We start from the raw sequence: 22,003 nt of genomic DNA on the forward strand, positions 1-22,003 counted from the left end.
CTCCTCCTAATTACACACCACTCACGCACACGACATCGCCTTCGTGGCCACCACCGACTCTCCCTCCCCATATTATCTTTGCCAGTCAATTCAGGTCGTGCAGCCACTGGACTGGTCTGTGCCTCCCCTCTCCCCCAATCTTGAATCTTGCCTAGAGCTGTTGTGGTTGGGATATACGAAGTTTCTCTCTACTCAAGAGATATCTTCTTTTTGGTTATCTTTGCGCCGTTTGGAATTCGCTTCCGACCTTCATTTTATTCCATTTCGAAAATACAGCATTTTTTGTTTGTCGACCTAGGCTGTCGTTCGGTATAAACTTTCTACTCGATTTCGCACACAACACAACGCAAACTCAGCAGGAACTGCAGGTGTTTTGCAGTAATATTGTATCGATATTTATTATACCTTGGAGCCGATTCCGAAAAGAAAGGACGCACGATTATCCCGATCGATCGAACCTTTTTTCCTTTCCGATTGAATCCCATCGATATCCGCCTTCATGGCCAGTCATATCATTGGCAACCGCAACAGTACTCCTGACGCATCCAATTCAACCCTTCGTCCGCCGTCGTCTGCTCGCAACCTGGGTTCTCATCAGCTGCGAGCATCCGCCGATATGTCCGGGTTCCCCTCACCTTTGTCTTCCCGCAGTATGCGTCCGTCATCGGAGGTTTTCTACAACCAGCAGTCTCACAATCAGAACAACAATGAGGATGCGCTTGACCGTGCGGGGCAGCAGTGGCTTTCCGACATTGACCAGTATGAGACTACTTTGGAAGAGATGGCGGCAGCTACATTGGATCAGGATTTTAAGGATGAGCTCAGTGCCATTGAGCAGTGGTTCCGGGTCCTCAGCGAGGCTGAAAGGACTGCTGCTCTGTACGCCCTGCTGCAGCAGACCACCCAGGTGCAGATTCGTTTCTTCATTCAGGTTCTGCAGCAGATGGCAAAGAGCCATCCTATGTCTGGTTTGTTATCGCCAGCCAACTTTGGCGAAAAGGGTAAGTCAAATTCACTTCCTGCATATCTGGACAGATGACTGATAACTTCTGCAGACGCCATGTCCAACCGCCTGAATGACGCTATGTCAAAGTTGAACGTCGACAGTTCTCGTAACTCCCTTGGCCGTCCTCCGCCGTCCCCAGGTGCCAAGCGCAACTCGGGTCTCGACTCCTCTACCATCAATGCGATGTTCCCGGATGCTGCTGCGGCCATTGCGCGGAAGAAGGCCGAATTCACCCAGCAAACTGGTAATGCCCCTCCCTCGAACCGTAACAGCGCTGTTTTCGGGGACCGTACGTCGTTTGTTGCGCCTACGATTTCCGCCCCCGACAACAACGAGGGCTTGGGCCAGCCGCCCTCTTCTCCTTGGACTCAGCGTGGTGGATCTGACCAGCCACCAATTGCTCGCCCCAAATCCTCGTCTGGTCAGCAGCCCATGGGGCAATTCAGCCAGCCGTCTGCGTCTTCTGGCTTGCGATCTCCCCTGCCCACCACCCAGACTGCCACGATTCCTGCCCCTGACATCGAGGCGCCTTTGCTGTCACCTTACAATGTTGGAAACGCTAGCTGGGCATCCATGACCAACACCCCTATGACTGCCACCTTTGGCGGCCAGCAACAGCAGCAGCCACAGCAGCAAGCTGATATGGTGGCCAACGCCACCGCAATGAAGCTCGCTGCTCTGTCTACGGTGAACAATCGCATTGCATTGGATGATGCCCGCAAATACCGTCGGGCTCGCTCCAATGATGGACAAGGGAAGAACACGAATGCCAACAACAACCAGAACATGTCGCAAGGCCTTACTAGCCCCGGTCTTCCAGGACCAAACGTCGTCTCTGGGCAATTTTTGAACCCTCAGCAACTTGCTGCATTGCAGGCCCAACAGCAAGCTGCCATGGCAGGGCGACGTTCTCGCCCTACATCTCCTGGAATCGCCATGCAGGGTGGCGCTCTCGGTCCTATGGGATTCACATCGCCGCAGAACAATGGATTCTTGACGGCCTATGATCCCAACAGCGCCCTCCTGGGTAACGGATTAGGTGCTCTTGGAATTGGACAGTTTGGCCTTGGTGGTCACGAAGGATATCTGTCCGACCACTCCGAGGTTACTCGTGGTCGTTCACCGCGCGGTCGCCGAGGTAGCTCGAAGCCGCCGGAGGACCCCACTGACCCGAGCCTCTTGAAGGACATCCCCAGCTGGCTGAGGTCTCTGCGTTTGCATAAATACACCGACCACTTGAAAGATCTCAAGTGGACCGAGCTGGTTGAACTCGACGACAAGGCATTGGAAGAGCGTGGTGTCAACGCCCTGGGTGCTCGAAACAAGATGCTTAAGGTAAGATTCTTGATGGCCATTAGAAGCGAACAGAAACTAACCGTATCATGATAGGTCTTTGAACAAGTCCGCGAGGCCAAAGCGGATGGAAAATTCGAGAGCAATGCGTGATTGAATGCATATATTCATTTCTCTTCTCTTCTCAACTGTTTCGTTGAACGTTCTTACTGCATTAATTGACAAGTTGTCTTTGGACATAAGTGGCAGGATCCGATAATTCTCCATGAGCGATTTGATTGGAATCATGACAAGGTAATTGTTTAGTAATTGATTCAAGTTTCTGTTTTCTGCTCTTTTGGTTACTTCGTGACGAAAAGGACAAACCTTTGTACTTACTACTTGTCTCTCTTATCTATGTGTTTTGACTATATTGGACCTTTTTTGTCAGTTGCCGTTGACTGGTGATGATCTCAATGTACTGGATATGGGGGGACCAGGCCATCTCTATGCCGTGAAGTTACAATTGATATGAGTGAGGATATCTGGAAGGTATAGTAATTGATTTGGATCGGTGTATAAAGTGTTCAATTCGTAAATTGTACTCTGTAGTATGCGCTGAATAGTGTAGTTGGATGCTGTGGCCTGATTGGTCCGTTCCGGCCGCCAACTTTGCAACTCCCGACGACACCGCAGCTCCGGCCAGTCAAGCAACCACATTTCCTCGCTCATTATCTATACACACTGTTATTTCACAGGAAGACATACAGAGCAGACTGAACTGGTATTACATCCTAATACTACACGCGCATACGTTCGACCAACCAGACCCCGACGTCGCTCAATTTCCAACCGATTATCTCGAGAGCTACAAAACAGAAAGAAACCAAGCACAAGAGAATCCAAACAAGAATCCAAAATGCCACCAACAAAACAAGAAATTTCCCTCCTAATCAACCCCCTCGTCCCCGAGTCCGTCCAACACAACAACCGCGTACGTCCCCGTGCAACCCCCATCCCCCAAACTACCCCAACTAACCATCTCTCTCCCTACAAAAACAGATCCTCTCAAACCTCCACTCCATAACCTCCTTCCTCCTCGGCCTCTCCGCGGGCATCCTCGCCCTCCAATCATCCACCGGCTTCGCATTCTACTTCCTCGGTACGATCACCGTCTCCGGCTTCTTCCACGTTCTCCTTCTGTATCGATCCGGTGGAAAGGGTACTGGGTTGTTTTTCCCGGGTGCTGGGGGTGGGGAGATTGAGGATATTGGTATGGATGGTAGGATAGGGAAGACGCAGGGGAATGGGAATGTGTTGAGGAAGGGGGCTTGGAGGGATGTTTGGTTTGGGGGTGGGGTGCTTGGGGAGGCGTTGTCGGGGTTTATCTTGGGGTGGTCGGGTCTTGGGGGTGTTTTGAGGTGATTCGGTTGCTTTTACTGGGTGGGAGGATATAGGGGAATATTGGGTTTGGTATATTGGGATACTGGGTTTAGGGGTTGGTTATGTGATGGTGTACTTGTAATTGGTGTGCTTGGACTGTACCACTGGGCTATTCTGGCTTTATAATGGCATTCACACAAAAGATTGACTGCAAGAACATACAGACGATACATCTCAGTCCATATCCACCAACAAAAATGTAGATTGAAATTGACGTTATCAAAAAAAATGCTTTATGCATGGCCATGGCATGTATAGGACCCGCTTGTTCAAAGATAACTTTTTCGACTTCCGAAAACGCTCGAGACTCACCAAGCCTACGGTCTTTGTTAACATGCCTGATGATGCCAATCATTCAGGACTAACACAATGAAGCCGCTGCTTCTCGTCTTCATCAGCACTTTCGAGACATTCCCGTGCTGCGAAAGAAATTGCGAGGTTTGCTTGAACACTTCCTGATATTCTGATCCACTTAGATATGGGCACACACATCCCTTAACGAGCTAGTAGACGAGAGAACCCGGAGAGATAGCCGTAGTCCCGAAGAGCACCGAAGTGGGAAAACAACCAATGCATCCTCCAATGATACCTTGACACCTTTTTGACCATAAACAAACCCTTATCCGGTGTAAAGCCCTCGCGAAGAGTATCCAGACACATGCACTGCACCATCACGAGGGTGTCATCTTGCCGTCGCATTTGAGAACCTTGTCCTTTCGGGCCAATGAAAAAATGTTGTCTGTGAAGGAGAAGTCGTAATCAGTCGATTCGCTGCGGATTTGATTTTCAGCCCTATGGGAAGGTTTGCTTCCGGGCAAATGAATATTTAGTGGAGACAGAATTCCTCGATAGTCTTCAATGGAAATCTTGTTCCCGGGCGCTGTTCTGGCCGGTATTTTCGGCGGCCATCACCGTCGAGCATGGTCCGAAGGGAGCACGCTACCCGCGTTGCGCTCGTGCATGCGGTCCGCGGCAGCGGAAGTGTCCTTCCACTTCCATGGAGCCCTCAGGTCACTTGTCGTCAAAGTCGCAGCTGGGAGGGTGGATGAACGACATAGCGTTGATGGTTGTGCCACCACCAAGAACGCAGCCGGCCATTCCTGCAATGTCAGATTAAATGTATAACGTGGTCGGTTGTTTTCGGTAGAATCTCAATGAAACACGTTCAACGACGGAGCCCGAGAAGCAAATGACCTTCGTAAACAATTTCTCAGCAGCTAGTGGTAACACTACTCGTTTGATGGAGGATTTTGAAGCGACTCAGTGTGATGTCCATGATTCTCAAGGAGTTCACATGGTGACTGTTCTGGTGAAGTCCCAGAGTGTTTTTTTTTTAGGAACGACATCAACGATCTCGTGAGATATACATAAGAATTCGGTCAAGTTGTTTTGAGCTTAATGAACCGAATCTTCCCACCAAAACGTCATATACCCACCATTCCTCACTTCCACCATGTTGTTCTTGGGTCTTCTTTGAAGGGGGTGAGCGAGAATCTGGCGCGGCAGCTAAATCGTGCCTTAAACAAGGAACCTTAACGGGAAAGTTTCGTTCCCGTTCCCAGCGTAAACTGTAGCGGCGATGTCTGCCGGGGAGGTTCTCCTTCGCGCAAAGCCCTTAGCAGCAACATAGTCATTCCACCTATCTATAGCGGGCCGCTAGTCTTGATGGTTACCATATTCCCCAAAGACTAATTCGTGGAACAGAATGCCTCAAAGAAATGCATGCACAAGAGCCAAGCTTATGTTTCCGTAAATGCGCCAGATAGGAAATCTCCGTCGTCAGGCTCTTCTATAGAAGTCATTTTCACCAAGTAGAAGCGAGAAACCGAACTGAGCCTAATTCTCTCACAATTCTCTGTCATTCGGAGGGTGTCAGGGTTATCTGAAAGTCGGTGTTGAATGTATATTTGCGAATATGTCGGTCTCAGCAATCCGTACGGCGAGGCATTTAGAAGCTGAAGTTTCCCAGCATCACGTTCATCATAATCACTGTCAAAGTTAGCGAGATCATCTCGAGCATAGAATTAAGCCTCGGAATAGCAATTTCACTCATGAGTTCACTTGTGAAACCATCCTGAAGTAGACTCGCAAAAAGATCCAGAGCCCGATATATTTCATTTCTCAAGAAAATGGTAGCGTCTGCGCTGAATGTCGCGAGTTGACGTCTTCATCTGTAGATCACGTGACGTTGTAGGAAGTTTTTAAGCCATCGAGGCATACTTGAACCAATAGCTCGTAGATTCGGGCCCAGAATCACCATAATCATCACGGAAGCGTTCTTCTTTCGTCCAGACATTTGAGGAACAGCAATGTCTCTGATATCCGTATTTCAGACTCCAGGAAGCCCGCAAACATGGGCAGCATCCATAGAAAGAGATCCGTATCCTCGAAGTCATCAGTGGACAAGAGGAAAAAGTTTCCATCGCCATATCCACGGCGCAACCTCAACCTCATGGCATCCAGTCAGTCACTCAATCGAGAATCACGAGATCTCAATCTCGTGCTACGGAAGCAACCCAGTCGACTGTAGCGCGGACGACTCGTTCAAAGTCTCATGCTGCGAGCGAAACTGCATCCATTCCTCTATCTCAAACGAGAAAATCTGGATACCAGACTCTGGCCACAAGCGAAATTTCGCCAAAGCCCCAAACTTATGCGAAGAGTGCTCGATCCCGACCTCGGGCAGCATCAAATTCCACGCAAAGCCAGAAGAAGACTGGAGAATCGTCGAAGACAAAGAAAAAAAAAAAAAAAAAAAAAAAAAGCCAAGGTCTCAGAATTTGGACGCAACTGAATCAATGTCAAACTGATAAGAAGCAGCTCTCCAATAGAATCATCGAACAATTCCGCAGTGACACCCTCAATAAACCGGAGGGTCTTCTTGAGAGTCGAATCTCAAGACGTGGCCGTATTGAGCACCACTTCGTGATTGTCGGTGCAATCAGCATTGTTTTTGTGGAAGTTAAGAAGCAGCTGATTTTTGGCAAGGACGGACTGGATGTAAGAGGACAAGTCCTTGCCGAATGCGCTGGTATATTTAACCCCAAGTAAGCATTATATATCTGCTCACATTAGTTAGAAGAGTGTGACTATTCCAATGGGCGGGCAGGCCATTGGACACCGATACTTGTCGTCCTTTGTGACGGGAGAAATTTTGAGTATATCGTCATGAACTCTTCTGATAGGAAGATTTATTCAACGGGATGGACTCCCGGAATCCAGGCCGACACGCGTGATAAGTCGCGTCTTCTGTTGTCTTTGAAACGGGGTCAACGAATTTCCTTTGGCTTGTTTTGAGCTTTGGTACTAACATCTCGCAGTGACAGAGAACTTGTTTGACTGGTTCCTGATGTCTTTCATGAATGGTATCAGATCCCTTGCCAACCTTTCCAGCAATCGTTCCAAGTTTGAAAAGCGAATCTCCACTGAAAAATGGACGAGCTCTCTCGCCAGTGTTGAGCGGGCTCACAGCCTGCTAAGACAGGCCGACCTGGCTTCGGCAGAGACCGAATAGGCTACTACAGAGTCCATGGCCCGTGCAGGTGTAGAGCAGCTCCATTTGAGGTCTGTAAAGTTTCCTTTCCAAGTAATAACATCATCATGGTCATCATAAGTTTTGCCTGATCGCGACCTGATCCTTTATACACTAGCATATCTGAACTTCCCAAAAATCTTCCATATGATGAGGATCTAAAGAGACGAGTGGGATGAGAACGTCTGCCTCGAAGAGGCTCTCTGTGAGTCCGGTTTCTTCCAACTGGTGCGCAAAGTCTAAGCGCGGTCCATCTACTGAGGGATCAGATTCGTTTGGAGTCTCCAAAGCAGCAGGCATACAATCTGTATGTTTCGTTGGCTTGCTAAAAATGAGGTTTGCTGTAGTGTTATTATCGTGGGTAAGATCAGGATCGTTTATGCTTCTCGTGGGATCTGACTTTTGCTGAATAAACCACAAGGATGCTCACTGGGTCAAAAGGGATTGCTTTATGCCACTAATCAGATGTGGCCAGGAGCCTCTCCGGAGCTTATTAGCCCGTATTCTTGCCGATTAATATGGGCTGAACTGATGGGTGTTGCTCTGTTATCCGTGAAGAATGAAGGGATGAAATCATGGCAGATATAAACCGAGGCATAGTTATAGTTAACTAGTTAACTTAACTTATGAAGAATGACTAATGGCTAAAAATAAAAGAAGGCAAATTAATGTAGACTTCAAGACAAGCATAAAAGTGAATAACCTATGTTGGTGTTCTTCGGGCAAATGGGCGGAAGCCCTAGGTTACCTCTTTTTTAACCTAGGGGTATTCCTACAAGGAAAACCCCGGAAAGTACGTGTCTTCTGTCATTCCTACCGCCTACCAATTGAAGCTAGCCACTTTCATGAGACAGAATTCAGCAAGATGTTAACATGAGTGAAATTCTGACCGACGATTTGAAGAAATGAAGTCTATTATGTACTCCGAAGGAGATAATCAAGTCAAGTCTATCTATATACAAGCAAAACCAACCAAGGCCATCCAAACAGGGGTATACCTAGCAGAACATTAAAACAACGTATGCAAGCCATGGTGGGATCCAAAATCGCTCAGAAGTAAAGCAAAATAGAAGAGAAGATATGCACGTCAAGAAAAAAAAGCATAAAGCAACAGAAGATAGATGAGATCGACCTCCACCAGGGAATCAATCGATCATGCATCTTCATCACCACCATCTTTATTGTACGGTTCATTTTCGGGTGTATTTGCCAATGCGCTCTGCAGCGCACTGGTCAAATCAATATGGAAGAATGGCCGGTTGATGCCCTGCACCATCGCCACCTTGCGCGGGTTTTGGCTCTGGTACGCCTTGCTGGACTTGAGGTCCTTTTGCAGCTTGTCGTCGCGAGAGCTGTTGCTGCTGCCGTCGGATGACTCCTCGATGTCGCGCGTGGTCTCGTGTGTTGTGGTTTGGGACGAGTTCTTCAGACCCTGCTCGGGGTCTTCTCCCTTCGAGGGAGGCGGGTTGATCTGCTGCGTTTGTTGGTTGTTGACGATCTCAGCGTGAGCGGCGGCGGAGGAACTGCCCTCGATCTCGGCCACGCTGAAAATGGGTTTCCAACGGTGGAAGCCTTCGTCAGATGCAGGGGTGGGGAAACCAAATCCGGCAGAGGCAAGGCCACGCTTGGTCCAGCGGTTGTTGATGTGGGCAAAGTGCCACTGGACGCGCTCGGGGGCGGCGTACATGTCGAGTTGGTTGCGGACGTCGATGAGGTTCTGGATAGAGGTCACGTCGACGTTGTTGACAGACGAGAAATCGAGAATAACGGCGCGGAGAAGGGGCAGATACTTTTCCTCCTCTGCCACATTGCCCTTACGCGGGCCTGGGTCGTTCCACGGGCGGTCACCGGGCCTCGAGTAGGCGAAGGGGTTTGTGCGGCGAGTTTGCGAGAAAATGTTCCGGACCAGGTTATCGGTGTAGTGATTGGCGTTGGGGTAGTTGAATCCTTCGGAGAATCGGTAAATGAAGATACCGGGGAATGGCTGCTCCACGTTGACCTCCGGGTTCGATCCGTCGTTGTGGCTTATGGGGAGGAAAATCGAACGGTGCAGCTGGTCCTGATCCTCAGAAGAACGGTTGTTGACGGGACCATACTTTCCTTGCTCATCCACGAGGTGGTCGCCAATAACAGAGTGAATGGTCACTCTGCCCATGAACTGGCCGCGGGCCTTGGCCACGCGGAACAGCAGAACAGCGGCGGAAATGCAGATGGTGCAGTAGATGCCATCTTCAATGGTGGCGAAAACGGAGACAAGCACACCGACGAAGAAGATAATAACGTCCAAAGGCGAAACGCGCCAGAATTGGTAAACCGTGTTGGGAGGGGTGATCAGGTCACCAACAGCGTGAATGATGACACCGGCCAGAGACGATTTGGGGATGTAGAAGAAAACAGCCGTCAGGGCGTAGATAGCGATAAGGACGAGAACGGCCGTGATGCAACCAGCAAGGGGAGTCCGGACACCAGCCTTGGACTTGATGGCGGTACGCGAGAAGGAGCCAGTAGCGGGGTAGGCACCGAGGAAAGGACCAAGCAGGTTGGACACACCGATGGCAACCATCTCCTGGGAAGGGTCGATGGTGTAGTTGTTGACACGACCAAAAGACTTGGAAATCGCAATGTGTTCGATCAAGAGGACAATGACGGCAGCGGGAAGTTGGTTGGCGAAGGCTTTGATAATCCTGGTGTTGATAACCGGGACAGCGGCATTCTGGAACCCTCGTGGCACTTGGCCAATAACCTGGAACAGAGGGTCATCTTTCCGGTGCAGGTTGACCGCAGCACTAATCATGGTGTAGAACAGAATGACAAAGACGGTGCGCAGAGTGGCGGCAAAGAAGAACATCTTGGCCCGTTGAGGGTACTTTTTGGCGCCGTAGCTGCAGGCGAAACGGATGATATATAACATGACAAGAGCGGAAACACCCATGGCGGCGTCGATCTTCGCGCTGGGGAGGTACTTGAGAGTGCCAATGATAACTTCGTAGGTAGCACCTCGAGTGCTGAAGTCCGCGGTCTGTCCAAGCAAGCTCTTGACCTGGCCGGCGATAATGTTGAGAGCGGAACCGGTCATGAAGGCTGAAATGGCGGGAAGAGGAATGAAATCAACGATAAAACCCAGTCGGGCCAGACCCAAGAAGCAGACGATTGCACCGCAGAGAATGGCCATGGCGGAAGCGATGATATGGCCCTCAATATCGGGTTCGATTTCCTTAGCCTTGAGGACGACGGAACCAACGACAGTAGACAAGACAGCAACGGGACCGATGGTGATATCCTTGGAGGTAGCGAAAAACCAGTAGATCAAGACACCCATGAAGGACGAGTAGAGACCGAACTGCACATCCAACTCGGCCAGTTTGGCGTAGGCCATACCCTGAGGGATGACAACACAACCGACCGTGATACCTGCGACCAAGTCTCCGATAAACCATTGCCAGTTATACCGGGTAATCCATGACAAGAAGGGGAAGAGGCTGTAGACATAGAAACCAAGGGCACGCAACGAGGGGGTGTGCTCTTTGATCCATTCGTAAGATGTAGGTTCGGGTTCGAGGTAGGAGTAGGTTTCCATAGTGCCAGCCGAAAATGTCGACTCGCCCCGGGTGATGGCGTCTTGGTTGGCATTGAGAGGGTCACGGTAAGCGACCTGGATCCCAAGGCCTTTTGCCAGGCCATGGCCGACCTTGGTCTTGAGGTCTTCTTTAGACATGATTGGGGATGAGGATGGGAGCAAGGCTCAGCCTGGCTCAATCGAGCTCTATAGGGTAGAGGATAGAGAAGAAAGCCCTTTCCAGAAGGGATAGACACGGAAGTGGTGAATCAATCGTATATAGGTCGAGACAAGAGAGTATATATCAGTGGTGGAGGATATATTCAAATAAATCCCATGGCGAGATCGCGAAAGGAAAAAAAAAAAATAAAAATAAAAATAATAATAATAATAATAATAATCGGAGGCCAAGTCCGATGTCGTGATCTCGAGCTGGTATGGCAGCACCGGGAGTATTTCTGTACAGGGGTATAGTACTTTTAAATTGAAGACAATAAAAAGACGATGTAATATCCAAAATAAAAAGAGAAAAACCTGTGGGTGGCGTTATAAACCCTAGACTCCGTTGTTTTGCCGCGGACTATGCGCAGACAATGGATGGAAGATAAAGCAAGAGGAAAGAAACTGAGAAACAGAGCAGTTTTTGAACGAGGCCGTTGAACTAGTCAAAAATATAGCAGAGGTACGTATGCGGATGACAAGTTGATAGCAGTAATGGATCGTCAGGATAGAATTAGTAGCAACAAGTCTGGGATTTGCCGCAGGTTCTGGACCCGATGACGACGGCGGCGTGGGCCCGTGGTTGTTATTTTATCTCGGGACAGTCCCGTAGTACTCTGTACAGCCATCCATGGTGTTCTATCGTTTAATTGTACTAATTGTACATTTTCTATGGGTACAGTCAATTGCCCTACTCGTACTAGACACATACTACAACTACTGTACAACACCCGTATGTCTCATAACTGCGTATATAACTGCCATTCTCTGTCCGTCAGCGCCAAGCCACTAGTATCTCCGGTTCCAGACCCGCTAGGGCAAGGGCTTTCCCACCCACCAATAATAAACTACCCAGCTCCGCGCTACCCCACAAGCCTCGTGCAGTGATCCTCCACCTTTAATCCCTGTGCGCCAATCAGAATTTTGTCAGAACACGCCATCGCTTTGACCGATGGTGAAACCTGCGAACGGCTGCCGAAGGGGCGTTCTTGAAGATTGCCTTTTTGGGAAATCTTGCTCCCTTTTTGCCCTCGAGCACGTCCGGGGTAGCTGAGCTTACTTCGTTTAAGGTATATATCAATGTGTTGGTCACGACTCTATAATCATTCAATCCCACTTGTTTTTCGTATACTCTTAGCTACTATCCTCGTGTTCAATTCCATATTGAATTACTAATGGAGATGCACTTCTCCGGCATCACACAATATGTACCCCACTCTAACACCATCCAGATCAAAATCACATCATCCATCTTATCGCTGCTTGGCCTACTCTTTTAGGTTGACTTGCCACACCTTGACAGGAACTCAACTTTAATTCTCGCATTGACACTGCCAATCTCGTTGAGACCTCTCTTTTCGTCCTCGCTTACATATAACCGGGTGCTCCGTGTTTTTTTCATAGTCTACGGAGTTCCAGGGATCGAATCCTGTCATCATGTCATTCTTGGCCCCATGATCACATATAGAGTTACGCTTATTTGCTTTTCCAAACTCATGGGCTCGTATAGAGAGTTGGGTAACCAATGAGACTATGTTTAGATTAATCATTAGCTTGGCCTTCTATCACGCGAGTGCAAGTATTTATACAAGAAGAAGCAAAGAATGTTCAAGTATCTCCACGGAGCAGGATATCGTAGCACACTTCACGAAATTACGATGCATGCTCGCTTAACGCGCTCCATAAAGTAGCTTATTACATGCAGGTCGTACGATCTGACCAAGGCTCTGGACTCGACTGGACTGAGAATTATCCCTCATGCAAGACAGGTACTCGACCATCCTGAATCCTGTACACCGGAGGGAAGTGAAACCATGTACTGTCTTCTAGATTTGGTCACTTGCACGTAGTAGTGTTGCTGCTGAAGCGGTTCAAGTGTTTAGATGGACGGCACGGTTACATCGTCCGTTGGTATAGTATCAGCTGAGCTTGTTATGTCGTGCTACTGGTTCTGTCCATGTGATTTCATGGCGCATTTAAACTTCAGTCGAATGTGTGCGGACTTGGGAAGGGGACGCTCCCATAATGCATGGGAAGACACTACGTTCCAGTAAATTGCAGATATAAAATGGAGACGAGAGCGTACGGACACAAGGCTTCTTGGTTATGAACGTGCAAAGCTTGAGCTCCTTGACCAGAGTAACCCGTCGACAGTGCACAGACTAAGAATAACACCGTCCGTGTCTGAGAGCCAGTTGATACAAATTCGTATAAATATATCTCAGACTAGCTTCAGTAGTTAATCTGAGGTGCATTGATCTCAACATGAAACCGCAGATCGAATATTGCATTCGGCCTAATTTTAGGGTTATATCTGAAACAGCAACTTTATTATCAAATTCCGCTGAAAGCACCTTACTCGGACCTCTGCCACTAGTATACGGACTAGTCCATTCCAATATGAGAGCTGTCTCCAAGGCAAACCAAAGCAATCAAATTGATTGATCTATAAACATCGACACGCTCCGACCCATATCATTCCCATTCAAACAATTAACGAAATTCCCACCATGGTCTCGTTCATCTCATCACCTCCAACCCCATTCCCATGCAACCCAATGAGCAACCGCATTATGCAAGGGAATAAATTAAAACAAAAGGAAAAAAGTTCATAACAGGAATGGGGGAAGAAACATAAGAGGAAAAAAGATTCCATTGTCATCTCCCAAGTCTCATGAGCGAAACGCCAGCCAGCAAAAGCAAATCATAAGCGAGAAAGAAAAAATAAACCCAGAAAATCACCAGGGCTGAAATGGTATCATAAAATTTCATCATTTGCCCCAGCAGCGTCAACTTCATAAATCCTGTCCCAAATTTGAGTCGTTTACTGAGATGCACACTGCACCCGCTCAGCACCCGCAGGAACATCGTCGTCATCCTCGTCCATGCCAGCGGCAGCACCCTGTGCCCGGGCCTGCGAATACTCGCTCGAGTCAACGTTCTCGGGCTCAAAGTCTTCCACCATGGCGTCGGCAGGAGCGTGGGTCTGTTCCATACGAGGAGGCAGAACCTGATCCAAGAGGTGAAGGTTCTGCAGCTGGTCCTTCTCGGGGAACTTAACATCGAACTGAATGTAGAGGTTACCGTGGTCATGGTGACGGAACGAAGGCATACCCTGGCCCTGGACCACCTTGATGGAGCCTGGAGATGTCTGTTAGCATTGTATTTCTCTTCACATACAGCTTCACGCGAACTTACCAGGAGTGACAACCTCGCCAGGAGCGATGTTCACGTTCAACCACCGGTCGTCAAGGTGCTCAATGGAGAAGCTGCCTCCGCCAAGAGCCGTAAGAAGATCAATCTCAACTTGGTAGAAAAGGTCGTCCTCCTTGCGCTGGAACCGGGGGTGAGGCTTGGTCTCAATTTCGAAGACAACATCTCCGGGCATGACACCAGGAATCTGGTCACCCTCCCCGCGGAACTCAACCTTGTGGCCGTTCCTGATACCCTTGTCGACGTGGACGTGGAGCACCTTGCGCTCAACAATAGTCTTCTTACCACTGCACTTCTTGCAGCGGTCCTTGTCACGGATCATCTCTCCCTCACCGTTACAGTCAGGGCAAACGGTCTGGAAGCGCTGGATCATGGGACCCATCTGGCGCATCATGGTCTTCATACCGGAACCATTGCAGCCGGTACACGACTTGACGGCGCCTTCCTTACCACCGCGGCCCTCGCAGCCAGAGCAAATGACGGACTTCTGCAACGCCAGCTTCGAGACCTTGCCGCGGTAGATGTCCTCCAGGCTGACCTTGTGAACGTGGTGGATGGTACGGGCCTTCTTCGGACCAGTGTCTCGCATACCACCGCCGAACATGCCGCCAAACGGACCACCGCCGCCGCCGAAGAACTGCGCGAAGAGATCCTCAGCGCCCATTCCACCACCGGCGCCACCGCCCTCGAGACCTTCTTCACCGAGTTGATCATAGACGGAGCGCTTGTCCGAATCCGACAGAATCTCGTAGGCGTGGGACAGTTCCTTGAATTTATCGGCGGCTTCGGGGTTGTCTGCGTTCTTGTCTGTTCGCAACGTAGTGGTCAGTATTCCAAAACTAAGCCCGTCTTGAACCTGGAATCAACATACCAGGGTGGTACTTAAGAGCACCCTTCTTGTAAGCCGACTTCAACTGAGCCTCAGAGGCTGAATCGGGAACCTGATTGACAGCTTGTCAGTTTCACCGCTCCGACTAAATCATGAAACAGATCACAAGGTCCTTACCCCGAGGATGTCATAAAGCTTGGTGTCGTGAACCATTGTGAAGGTCTAGTCTAAAAGCTGACGGAAAAGAGGGGAAATCGAAGAACTTTTCGGTAATGTGCGAATCGAAAGGAGGACGAAAAAGAAAACAGAAGAGGATATCAAACGCCCAGAGAAAGAGGAAAACAGCCTTGGTCTTTTGACCAGCGACTTCGATATTTGAGAGTGGGATTGGGGATGGGGAAAAGGTGAAAGAAGGATCTTTTGTGAAGATGTTTCGATTATCACCGCGGCGGCGATAGGCAGCGGCTGCTTTGTATTGGTAATACAGGCTCCTGTAACTTTGGTAACCCGATTACCAGGGTCAGACACCAAAGAACCACAAAATCAAGTCGTAATACGTGTTTATTTCACAACCAGTAGGTAATCCAGATACCGGAGATAAAGATGAAGCGAGAATTGGTCTAAAACAACTACAAGAAGGGCAATCCCGATATAAAGAGCACCCCAGAAAACTACCAATACCCCTCCTCGTACTCAATCTCAAAACACATTAAAACCCGACTGTTCTCTCTTCTCTCACCTGCGCATTCTGGCTGCTTCGATTTCCCGTCCAGAAGGGAATATGGCCCGAGCGCTGGTACCGTCGGTCTTCGATGTGATTCTTCGCCTTTCCAACGCTTTCGCCGCCTTTCCATGAAGGCAAATGGTCTTTGTAATTACGCGTCCGTGACAGGGTTCCAGTATTCCAGGTGGCAGTTGCCTACTGTTGAGGGGGTAAAATACGGTATTGTATTTCCTTCCATGCGCTTCCACGGAATAGAGGCAGAGATCTATCATAAGGAAAATTTGCCTCTACAAATTAGAATAGGAGGAGGGTGTATTAAGTGGCAATATTAGTCAGTTTAGGTTAATTAACACCAATATTAGAGATAAAGTTAAATGCCCGCAATGCATCCTTCAGTTGTTATGTGCGGAATTTATGCACAAATTTTCCTTATGGCTTGTTTCCAAGCCTCAGGCATTAAGATGCCACAGTGGATGGCACTTAAACCACTCGCTTATCAGAATCCGGAGCCATACGGAATTTGACTGCGAAACGAGCTAGTCATGACAGTATGTAGTAGTCTATCTTGTAGTGTTATCTGTAATCTGTAGACCTAACTGCCCTCCTCACCTTCAATCCCCTCAACTTACTTCTGTACTTACTCCTACATCATCAACACAATGGACCAAGACCCCGGTTTTATCGCTGCCGTCGAAGAGGCCAAGAAAGGTGCCGCTGAGGGTGGTGTGCCAATTGGCGCAGCGCTAGTCTCCAAGGACGGCAAGATCCTGGGACGGGGTCATAACATGCGCGCTCAGAATGGAAGCGCCATTCTGCACGTTAGTCCTTCCTTCTACATGCAAGGCATAAAATAAGCTCACGTCAAACTTGTAGGCCGAGATGTCCGCTCTTGAAAACTCTGGACGCCTGCCCGCATCGGCCTACGAGGGGGCCACTATGTATACCACCCTGTCACCCTGTGACATGTGCACTGGCGCTTGTCTACTCTACAAAGTGAACCGGGTGGTTATTGGTGAGAACAAGAACTTCATGGGCGGCGAGGATTATCTTCGCGCTCGGGGTAAGGAAGTGGTCGTGTTGGATAATGAGGAGTGCAAACACTTGATGGAGAAATTCGTCAAGGAGAAGCCTGAGCTCTGGTAGGTCTTTCATATGCTTTTTGAGATTCCCAGTCGCTAGACGTCACGGGATCTAATGGTCTTCAGTGGTCCTTCTTTACTCGGATTCACCATGTTGCCCCAGTAATGTACTAATTGCAAACTTTTAGGAATGAGGATATCTCTGTTTAGGTCAGGCGTTTGGTGGTTCAGGTCAAGGTGTTGTGATTGAAAGGAGTTTAGTCATCGATCATGTACATAAAGTGAATATTCAGACATTGTAAGTACTCATTCGCATGAAAATCGATTGGCTTATGAAGTTGTCAACCGGTGGATTTCTTCGAAGAAGAACTTCAAGTCATCCGGCTTAACGAACGGAGTGACACCTGCAATTGTTAGTTTTGTGTGGACAATATTGAAAGAGTGCGTGTCATACCATGTCCCAGGTTGGCAATCCATCCTTGTTTGCCCTTTTGGAACCCATCAACCATAGTCTTAACGGCTTCCGCGATAGCCGGGCGGCCTCCATAGAGCGCGCCAGGGTCAGCATTTCCCTGGATAGTCACACGCCCATTCGCGATCTTGAAGGCCTCGGCCGGGTCATGCAGCCAGTCGAGACCAACAACGTTGTAGCCCGACTCGCAAAGATCATCAAGCGCATACCACGCGCCCTTTGCGAAGACCGTCATCGGCACTGGCTTCAATCCCATCTGCTCCAACCTCTTCGGCAGGTTGGCAGAGATATGGCGCAGATACGGAAGAGCAAAGCTCTTGAAAGACGCCGGAGAGAGCTCACCGGCCCACGAATCGAAGACCTGAACCAACTGAGCTCCCGCCAAAACCTGGAGAGCCAGGTATTCTACACAGATATTTGCGATCTTCTGCAGCAATGCCTGCGACTGCTGCGGGTACTTGTAAAGCCACGTCTTAGCCTGGACGAACATCTTGCTTCCTCCACCCTCGACCATGTAACATAGCAAAGTCCAAGGTGCACCACAGAAACCAATCAGTGGCACCCGACCCTGCAGCTTATGCCTAGTGAGCGTAATAGCCTTGTATACGTAGTCCAGCTCATCCTTGACATTGACATCTTTCTGTATGACCTTCTCGTATTGACCGTCGTCCGGCGACTGGAGAGGGTCGGGGAAGTGAGGGCCCTTCTTATCCACCATCTCGACCTGCATTCCCATGGCCTGGGGGATAACCAGGATATCCGAGAAGATAATGGCGGCATCGATCAGACCGGCGTATCGCTCGACGGGTTGGATGGTAATCTCCGATGCAACTTCGGGCGTCCGGCAGCATTCGAAGAAATCGCGGCCGCCTTTGGCTTCATGGTACTCGGGGAGGTAGCGTCCAGCTGTAAAACGATAAATATGTCAGTCTCTCCCTTCATTCCTTCTCAAATCGACAGCAGAGTCATTGGAAACTCACCTTGCCGCATAACCCATATCGGAGGACGTTCCACTTTCCCGCCTGCAATTACGTCAGTTTTGTCTCAATTGGAAAACTTCAATTTGAATACCTCTTGCGGCTCTGAGTAGAAGATCGTTCTTGAGAGGTTCAAATTGTTTCTGCATTTTGGCGAGATGGTGTGTCGTTGTGATGAAGGGACCCTGGAGAGGCGGGGCGATATTTTATCAGCTCGGCGTCTCGGCCCATCCGGCGCTCAACGGGCCCGTTCTACGGGAGTGAGTTCATGTTGCCCGCAAAGTGATAATTGTAGACTCGCATGGCTTGTAGCATGTCATACTTGAAGGTGCTAATTATTTTACATGGATCTACCTAATCATTGCAATCCCAATTGTACACATTCCTTTCACATCAATCATCTTCGCCTTTTCTCTTCCGGAGATTAGCCATGCCGTACGTAGACTCATTCAGTTCCTTTCTTTGCTTCCCCTCAGCTGCTTCTGTGATATCCGAAGTACCCTGGGTGTTGATTGCTCTTGTCAATTCATGGACGGGCTCCCATTCCAGAGATTCTGAGTCAGCCTTCACGTGGAATGCTTCCAAGAGAGTCTGGGGAGAAGAAGGGCTTTCCCTCCATTCTTGAGTCGATCCAGCCTTGCGAACACCGTCAACAGAAACAACAATCGCTTCATTGTTTCTCGTCAGGTCAAGAACATTGCCAGAGAGCTGGATAGGGTTGTGGGCCTTCAGTGTCCCGGTTGGTTCCAGCACATAGCAGAGAAGTTGTGAGGATCTGTAGCATATGTTTAGACATCAATCTTCAAGGATAGATAGAACATATACTTACCCCTCAAGACTAACAATGATGACATTTGATGTTCCAAGAGACACAGCCCAGATGCCGCGAACAGCGACCTCCGTAGTATCCGAGGCATTATCCACGAGAGGGACCTTTTGAAGTATTTGACTCTCTGCCCATTTCCAGACGAACAAGTGGCTGTCACCGCCACCTGAAATGAGATATTCTGGCATCCACTGAGGAACACAAAGCTTGCTGATAAATGAATCGTGACCCAGGCAAAAGTTCTCAATGATGTGGGCTTGAGGAGGGCCACGGGATACCCGGATATGTTCGTCCCGATCTCCAGTTAGGATATAAGAGCGTTTACTATCAGGCAACGAAACGTAGATCATATCCGTTAGCAGAGAGACATGACCAAGCAAAACCTGATGTCCGAATGCCGGTCCGGTCTTCTCCTCTGGTCTGTAGCCTTCATTCCATTGCCGTTTCTGCTGTTCCAGAGCCTGCAAGTTCTTCTTGGAGTGCACAGTTAAGGACGTCGCTGCAGGCTGGCTCCTCGTCTGGCCGATTGTCCGGGATGGGAGAGCTGTTGGCATTTCACCGAGAATCAATGGCAAAGAATAGACATCTCCAAATTTATCCCCACACAGAATGGTGGTATCGTTGTTGGCCAAGACAATGGCGGATGGCCGCTTTGGCATATTTCTATCCAGAGCGTTAGCATTCAATCTACGTCCTTGAAGAAATATCTCCATACCGTGCACTCAATTGCCCAAGGGCACCATCATCCCCTACTGAGAAAACACGGATGCATTTGTCTTCCGATGTAAGGGCAACCACGTGCTTGCCGCTAGAAGAAGCAACCAGCAGGGGGATACTGGACCATGCAATCGAAGCCGGAGGTTTTTCTGAATCTTTGCCAGCGGGTTTCGATTCTTCATTTGCAGGCGCTTCAGAGTTGGAGACTCTTCGCTTCTTCTCTGGAGGCTCTTGGTTCACTTCCGCGCCATCTACATCCCGGGGCCAAATGGCGAGCCGCTGTCCGGTTTCAGCAGCATAAGAGTAAAGTTGCGGACCAGAAGAAGCAATCAGCAAGCTCTGGGAGCCAGTAGATTGTCTATCCACGTATCGGACGCAATGGAATGGGTGTTGGAAGTTTCCGGCCATGGTGCAGGTAAAGGACCGGATACCACCGAGTCAGAAATAGGTAAATCGATAATTCAGGAATAATAATAATTTAGTTCTTGTGAATATCATGCGACTCCAAATAATTAACAAATAACAAATCAAACACTCATAAACACGGCTCTATACAGCCGCCGTGAAGCCCTTTTCTTTTTGCGGCTCCGCTGGCGGGCGGGGAGCACGTGATCGCCTCGCTAGGCGAAGCCACAAGAAGATTTCCCAAAAAATGTCGAAATTCCTTTTTTTCTTTCCTTCCTCGAACTTCAACGTCACGATTCGACATCGTACATCACCAACTTTTAAAACAATTTCCTTGCCCTTAAACATCCTATCTTCAGTGAAATAAGGAGACATGGGGGGCAAGTCGGCTTTCAAGACCGCTTACTTCGAGAAGCTCAAGACCAACCTTGATGAGTTCAAGACGGTCTTCATTGTCGGTATCGACAATGTGAGCTCTCAGCAGATGCACGAGATTCGTCTGAGTCTCCGTGGTGAGGGCGTTGTCCTGATGGGTAAGAACACCATGGTAAGTTTGCGCTCGATCTCTGCTGTACTGGAATAGCTATTGACTTGTGATTTCAGGTTCGCCGTGCCATCAAGGGCTTCGTTGCCGAGAACCCGGAGTACGAGCGTTTGCTTCCCTTCGTTAAGGGTGAGTTTTCCTACCTTGCGATAAAATTCTGCGATCAATCTGGTGGAATTGGACTGACTGGTTTTTTGCAGGCAACGTTGGTTTCATCTTCACCAACGGTGACCTCAAGGAGACCCGTGCCAAGATCCTCGCAAACCGTGTCGCTGCCCCAGCCCGTGCTGGTGCTGTTGCTCCTGGCGATGTCTGGATTCCTGCCGGTAACACTGGTATGGAACCGGGTAAGACCTCTTTCTTCCAGGCTCTCGGTGTCCCCACCAAGATTGCTCGTGGTACCATTGAAATTACCACGGACCTCAAGCTCGTTGAGGCTGGCACCAAGGTCGGACCCTCTGAGGCTTCGCTCCTTAACTTGCTGAACATTTCGCCCTTCACCTACGGTATGACCGTCGCTCAGGTGTACGACAACGGCCAAACCTTCAGCTCGGAGATCCTCGACATTGAGGAGGACCAGCTCCTCAAGGCTCTGTCTGGGGCCATCCAGCGCATTGCTACCGTCTCTTTGGCCACCAACTACCCCACCCTTCCCTCGGTCATGCACTCTCTCGTCAACGGCTACAAGAAGGTTCTCTCTGTTGCCGTCGAGACCGAGTACAGCTGGCCCGAGATTGATGAGCTTAAGGACCGCATTGCCAACCCTGAAGCTTACGCCTCTGCCGCTCCCGCTGCCGCCGCTCCCTCTGGCGGTGACGCCCCCGCCGAGAAGAAGGAGGAGGAGGAAGAGGAGGAGTCTGACGCTGACATGGGCTTCGGTCTCTTCGACTAAGCGCATCGCTCGTCTGATTCACGGAATACGATTGCCATGTATTAGATTTTTCTTATGACCTGTTAATGGTTGGAAATGGAAAAGTTCATGGATACAATCCTTTTTGGATATTCATCTAGATATGGACGTAGACATGCGTTCCATTTCTCTGATGAAATTGGTGAGTCTTTCCCTCTTTTTCCACATCGTCGAAAGTCTACCTACAAGTTCCACATGCATTGGTGAATGATGAGACATTTTTTAACTCGTAGCATACCCTCAAGGGATGCTTTGAAGAACAAAAACCGCAACAACAAC

The 22,003-nt window shown here is 49.2% G+C and overlaps 9 protein-coding genes across 9 annotated transcripts; 5 read left to right on the plus strand and 4 right to left on the minus strand.

The window, feature by feature from the left end:
- Positions 1-499: 499 nt before the first annotated feature.
- ASPGLDRAFT_23757 (RNA-binding protein VTS1) lies at positions 500-2,452 on the plus strand (the record flags this gene model as incomplete). The annotated part of the gene is made up of 3 exons (XM_022543325.1): positions 500-1,001; positions 1,056-2,341; positions 2,396-2,452. 3 exons carry the CDS (start codon positions 500-502, stop codon positions 2,450-2,452), a joined length of 1,845 nt encoding a protein of 614 aa, XP_022403272.1.
- A 501-nt stretch (positions 2,453-2,953) lies between these two features.
- On the plus strand, positions 2,954-3,779 carry ASPGLDRAFT_56178 (EMC6 family protein). Its single transcript, XM_022548178.1, has 2 exons — positions 2,954-3,272; positions 3,341-3,779. The coding sequence occupies exons 1-2, from the start codon at positions 3,198-3,200 to the stop codon at positions 3,701-3,703; spliced, it is 438 nt and encodes a 145-aa protein (XP_022403273.1). The 5' UTR covers positions 2,954-3,197; the 3' UTR covers positions 3,704-3,779.
- Positions 3,780-4,579: 800 nt separating this feature from the next.
- On the plus strand, positions 4,580-7,235 carry ASPGLDRAFT_33486 (uncharacterized protein; the record flags this gene model as incomplete). The annotated part of the gene is made up of 4 exons (XM_022544314.1): positions 4,580-4,828; positions 6,542-6,752; positions 6,801-6,989; positions 7,042-7,235. 4 exons carry the CDS (start codon positions 4,580-4,582, stop codon positions 7,233-7,235), a joined length of 843 nt encoding a protein of 280 aa, XP_022403274.1.
- A 1,171-nt stretch (positions 7,236-8,406) lies between these two features.
- Positions 8,407-10,968, minus strand: ASPGLDRAFT_33487 (SLC26/SulP family anion transporter; the record flags this gene model as incomplete). Its single annotated transcript, XM_022544315.1, has 1 exon — positions 8,407-10,968. One exon carries the CDS (start codon positions 10,966-10,968, stop codon positions 8,407-8,409), a length of 2,562 nt encoding a protein of 853 aa, XP_022403275.1.
- A 2,884-nt stretch (positions 10,969-13,852) lies between these two features.
- On the minus strand, positions 13,853-15,283 carry ASPGLDRAFT_121440 (type I HSP40 co-chaperone YDJ1; the record flags this gene model as incomplete). The annotated part of the gene is made up of 4 exons (XM_022540237.1): positions 13,853-14,169; positions 14,227-15,048; positions 15,113-15,182; positions 15,248-15,283. 4 exons carry the CDS (start codon positions 15,281-15,283, stop codon positions 13,853-13,855), a joined length of 1,245 nt encoding a protein of 414 aa, XP_022403276.1.
- Positions 15,284-16,244: 961 nt separating this feature from the next.
- On the plus strand, positions 16,245-17,039 carry ASPGLDRAFT_44418 (cytosine deaminase). Its single transcript, XM_022546021.1, has 2 exons — positions 16,245-16,612; positions 16,668-17,039. The coding sequence occupies exons 1-2, from the start codon at positions 16,454-16,456 to the stop codon at positions 16,935-16,937; spliced, it is 429 nt and encodes a 142-aa protein (XP_022403277.1). The 5' UTR covers positions 16,245-16,453; the 3' UTR covers positions 16,938-17,039.
- Positions 17,040-17,203: 164 nt separating this feature from the next.
- On the minus strand, positions 17,204-18,471 carry ASPGLDRAFT_121036 (uroporphyrinogen decarboxylase HEM12; the record flags this gene model as incomplete). The annotated part of the gene is made up of 4 exons (XM_022540198.1): positions 17,204-17,277; positions 17,328-18,251; positions 18,326-18,367; positions 18,417-18,471. 4 exons carry the CDS (start codon positions 18,469-18,471, stop codon positions 17,204-17,206), a joined length of 1,095 nt encoding a protein of 364 aa, XP_022403278.1.
- Positions 18,472-18,715: 244 nt separating this feature from the next.
- trm82 (putative tRNA methyltransferase) lies at positions 18,716-20,273 on the minus strand (the record flags this gene model as incomplete). The annotated part of the gene is made up of 3 exons (XM_022540263.1): positions 18,716-19,097; positions 19,152-19,811; positions 19,864-20,273. The coding sequence occupies 3 exons, from the start codon at positions 20,271-20,273 to the stop codon at positions 18,716-18,718; spliced, it is 1,452 nt and encodes a 483-aa protein (XP_022403279.1).
- A 364-nt stretch (positions 20,274-20,637) lies between these two features.
- Positions 20,638-21,954, plus strand: ASPGLDRAFT_44423 (60S ribosomal protein uL10). Its single transcript, XM_022546022.1, has 3 exons — positions 20,638-20,817; positions 20,874-20,943; positions 21,015-21,954. Exons 1-3 carry the CDS (start codon positions 20,644-20,646, stop codon positions 21,704-21,706), a joined length of 936 nt encoding a protein of 311 aa, XP_022403280.1. The 5' UTR covers positions 20,638-20,643; the 3' UTR covers positions 21,707-21,954.
- Positions 21,955-22,003: the final 49 nt, after the last annotated feature.

Source organism: Aspergillus glaucus (assembly GCF_001890805.1).
Source record: "Aspergillus glaucus CBS 516.65 unplaced genomic scaffold ASPGLscaffold_5, whole genome shotgun sequence".
NCBI lineage: Eukaryota > Fungi > Ascomycota > Eurotiomycetes > Eurotiales > Aspergillaceae > Aspergillus > Aspergillus glaucus.

Bases quoted from the DNA above. Each gene is read 5' to 3' on its own strand.
- ASPGLDRAFT_44423 (XM_022546022.1), top strand. From the start codon at position 20,644: ATGGGGGGCAAGTCGGCTTTCAAGACCGCTTACTTCGAGAAGCTCAAG. The intron at 20,818-20,873 runs GTAAGTTTGCGC...TTGTGATTTCAG, and splicing joins TGATGGGTAAGAACACCATG to GTTCGCCGTGCCATCAAGGG. The intron at 20,944-21,014 runs GTGAGTTTTCCT...GGTTTTTTGCAG, and splicing joins TTTGCTTCCCTTCGTTAAGG to GCAACGTTGGTTTCATCTTC.
- ASPGLDRAFT_56178 (XM_022548178.1), top strand. From the start codon at position 3,198: ATGCCACCAACAAAACAAGAAATTTCCCTCCTAATCAACCCCCTCGTC. The intron at 3,273-3,340 runs GTACGTCCCCGT...CTACAAAAACAG, and splicing joins CCGTCCAACACAACAACCGC to ATCCTCTCAAACCTCCACTC.
- ASPGLDRAFT_44418 (XM_022546021.1), top strand. From the start codon at position 16,454: ATGGACCAAGACCCCGGTTTTATCGCTGCCGTCGAAGAGGCCAAGAAA. The intron at 16,613-16,667 runs GTTAGTCCTTCC...TCAAACTTGTAG, and splicing joins ATGGAAGCGCCATTCTGCAC to GCCGAGATGTCCGCTCTTGA.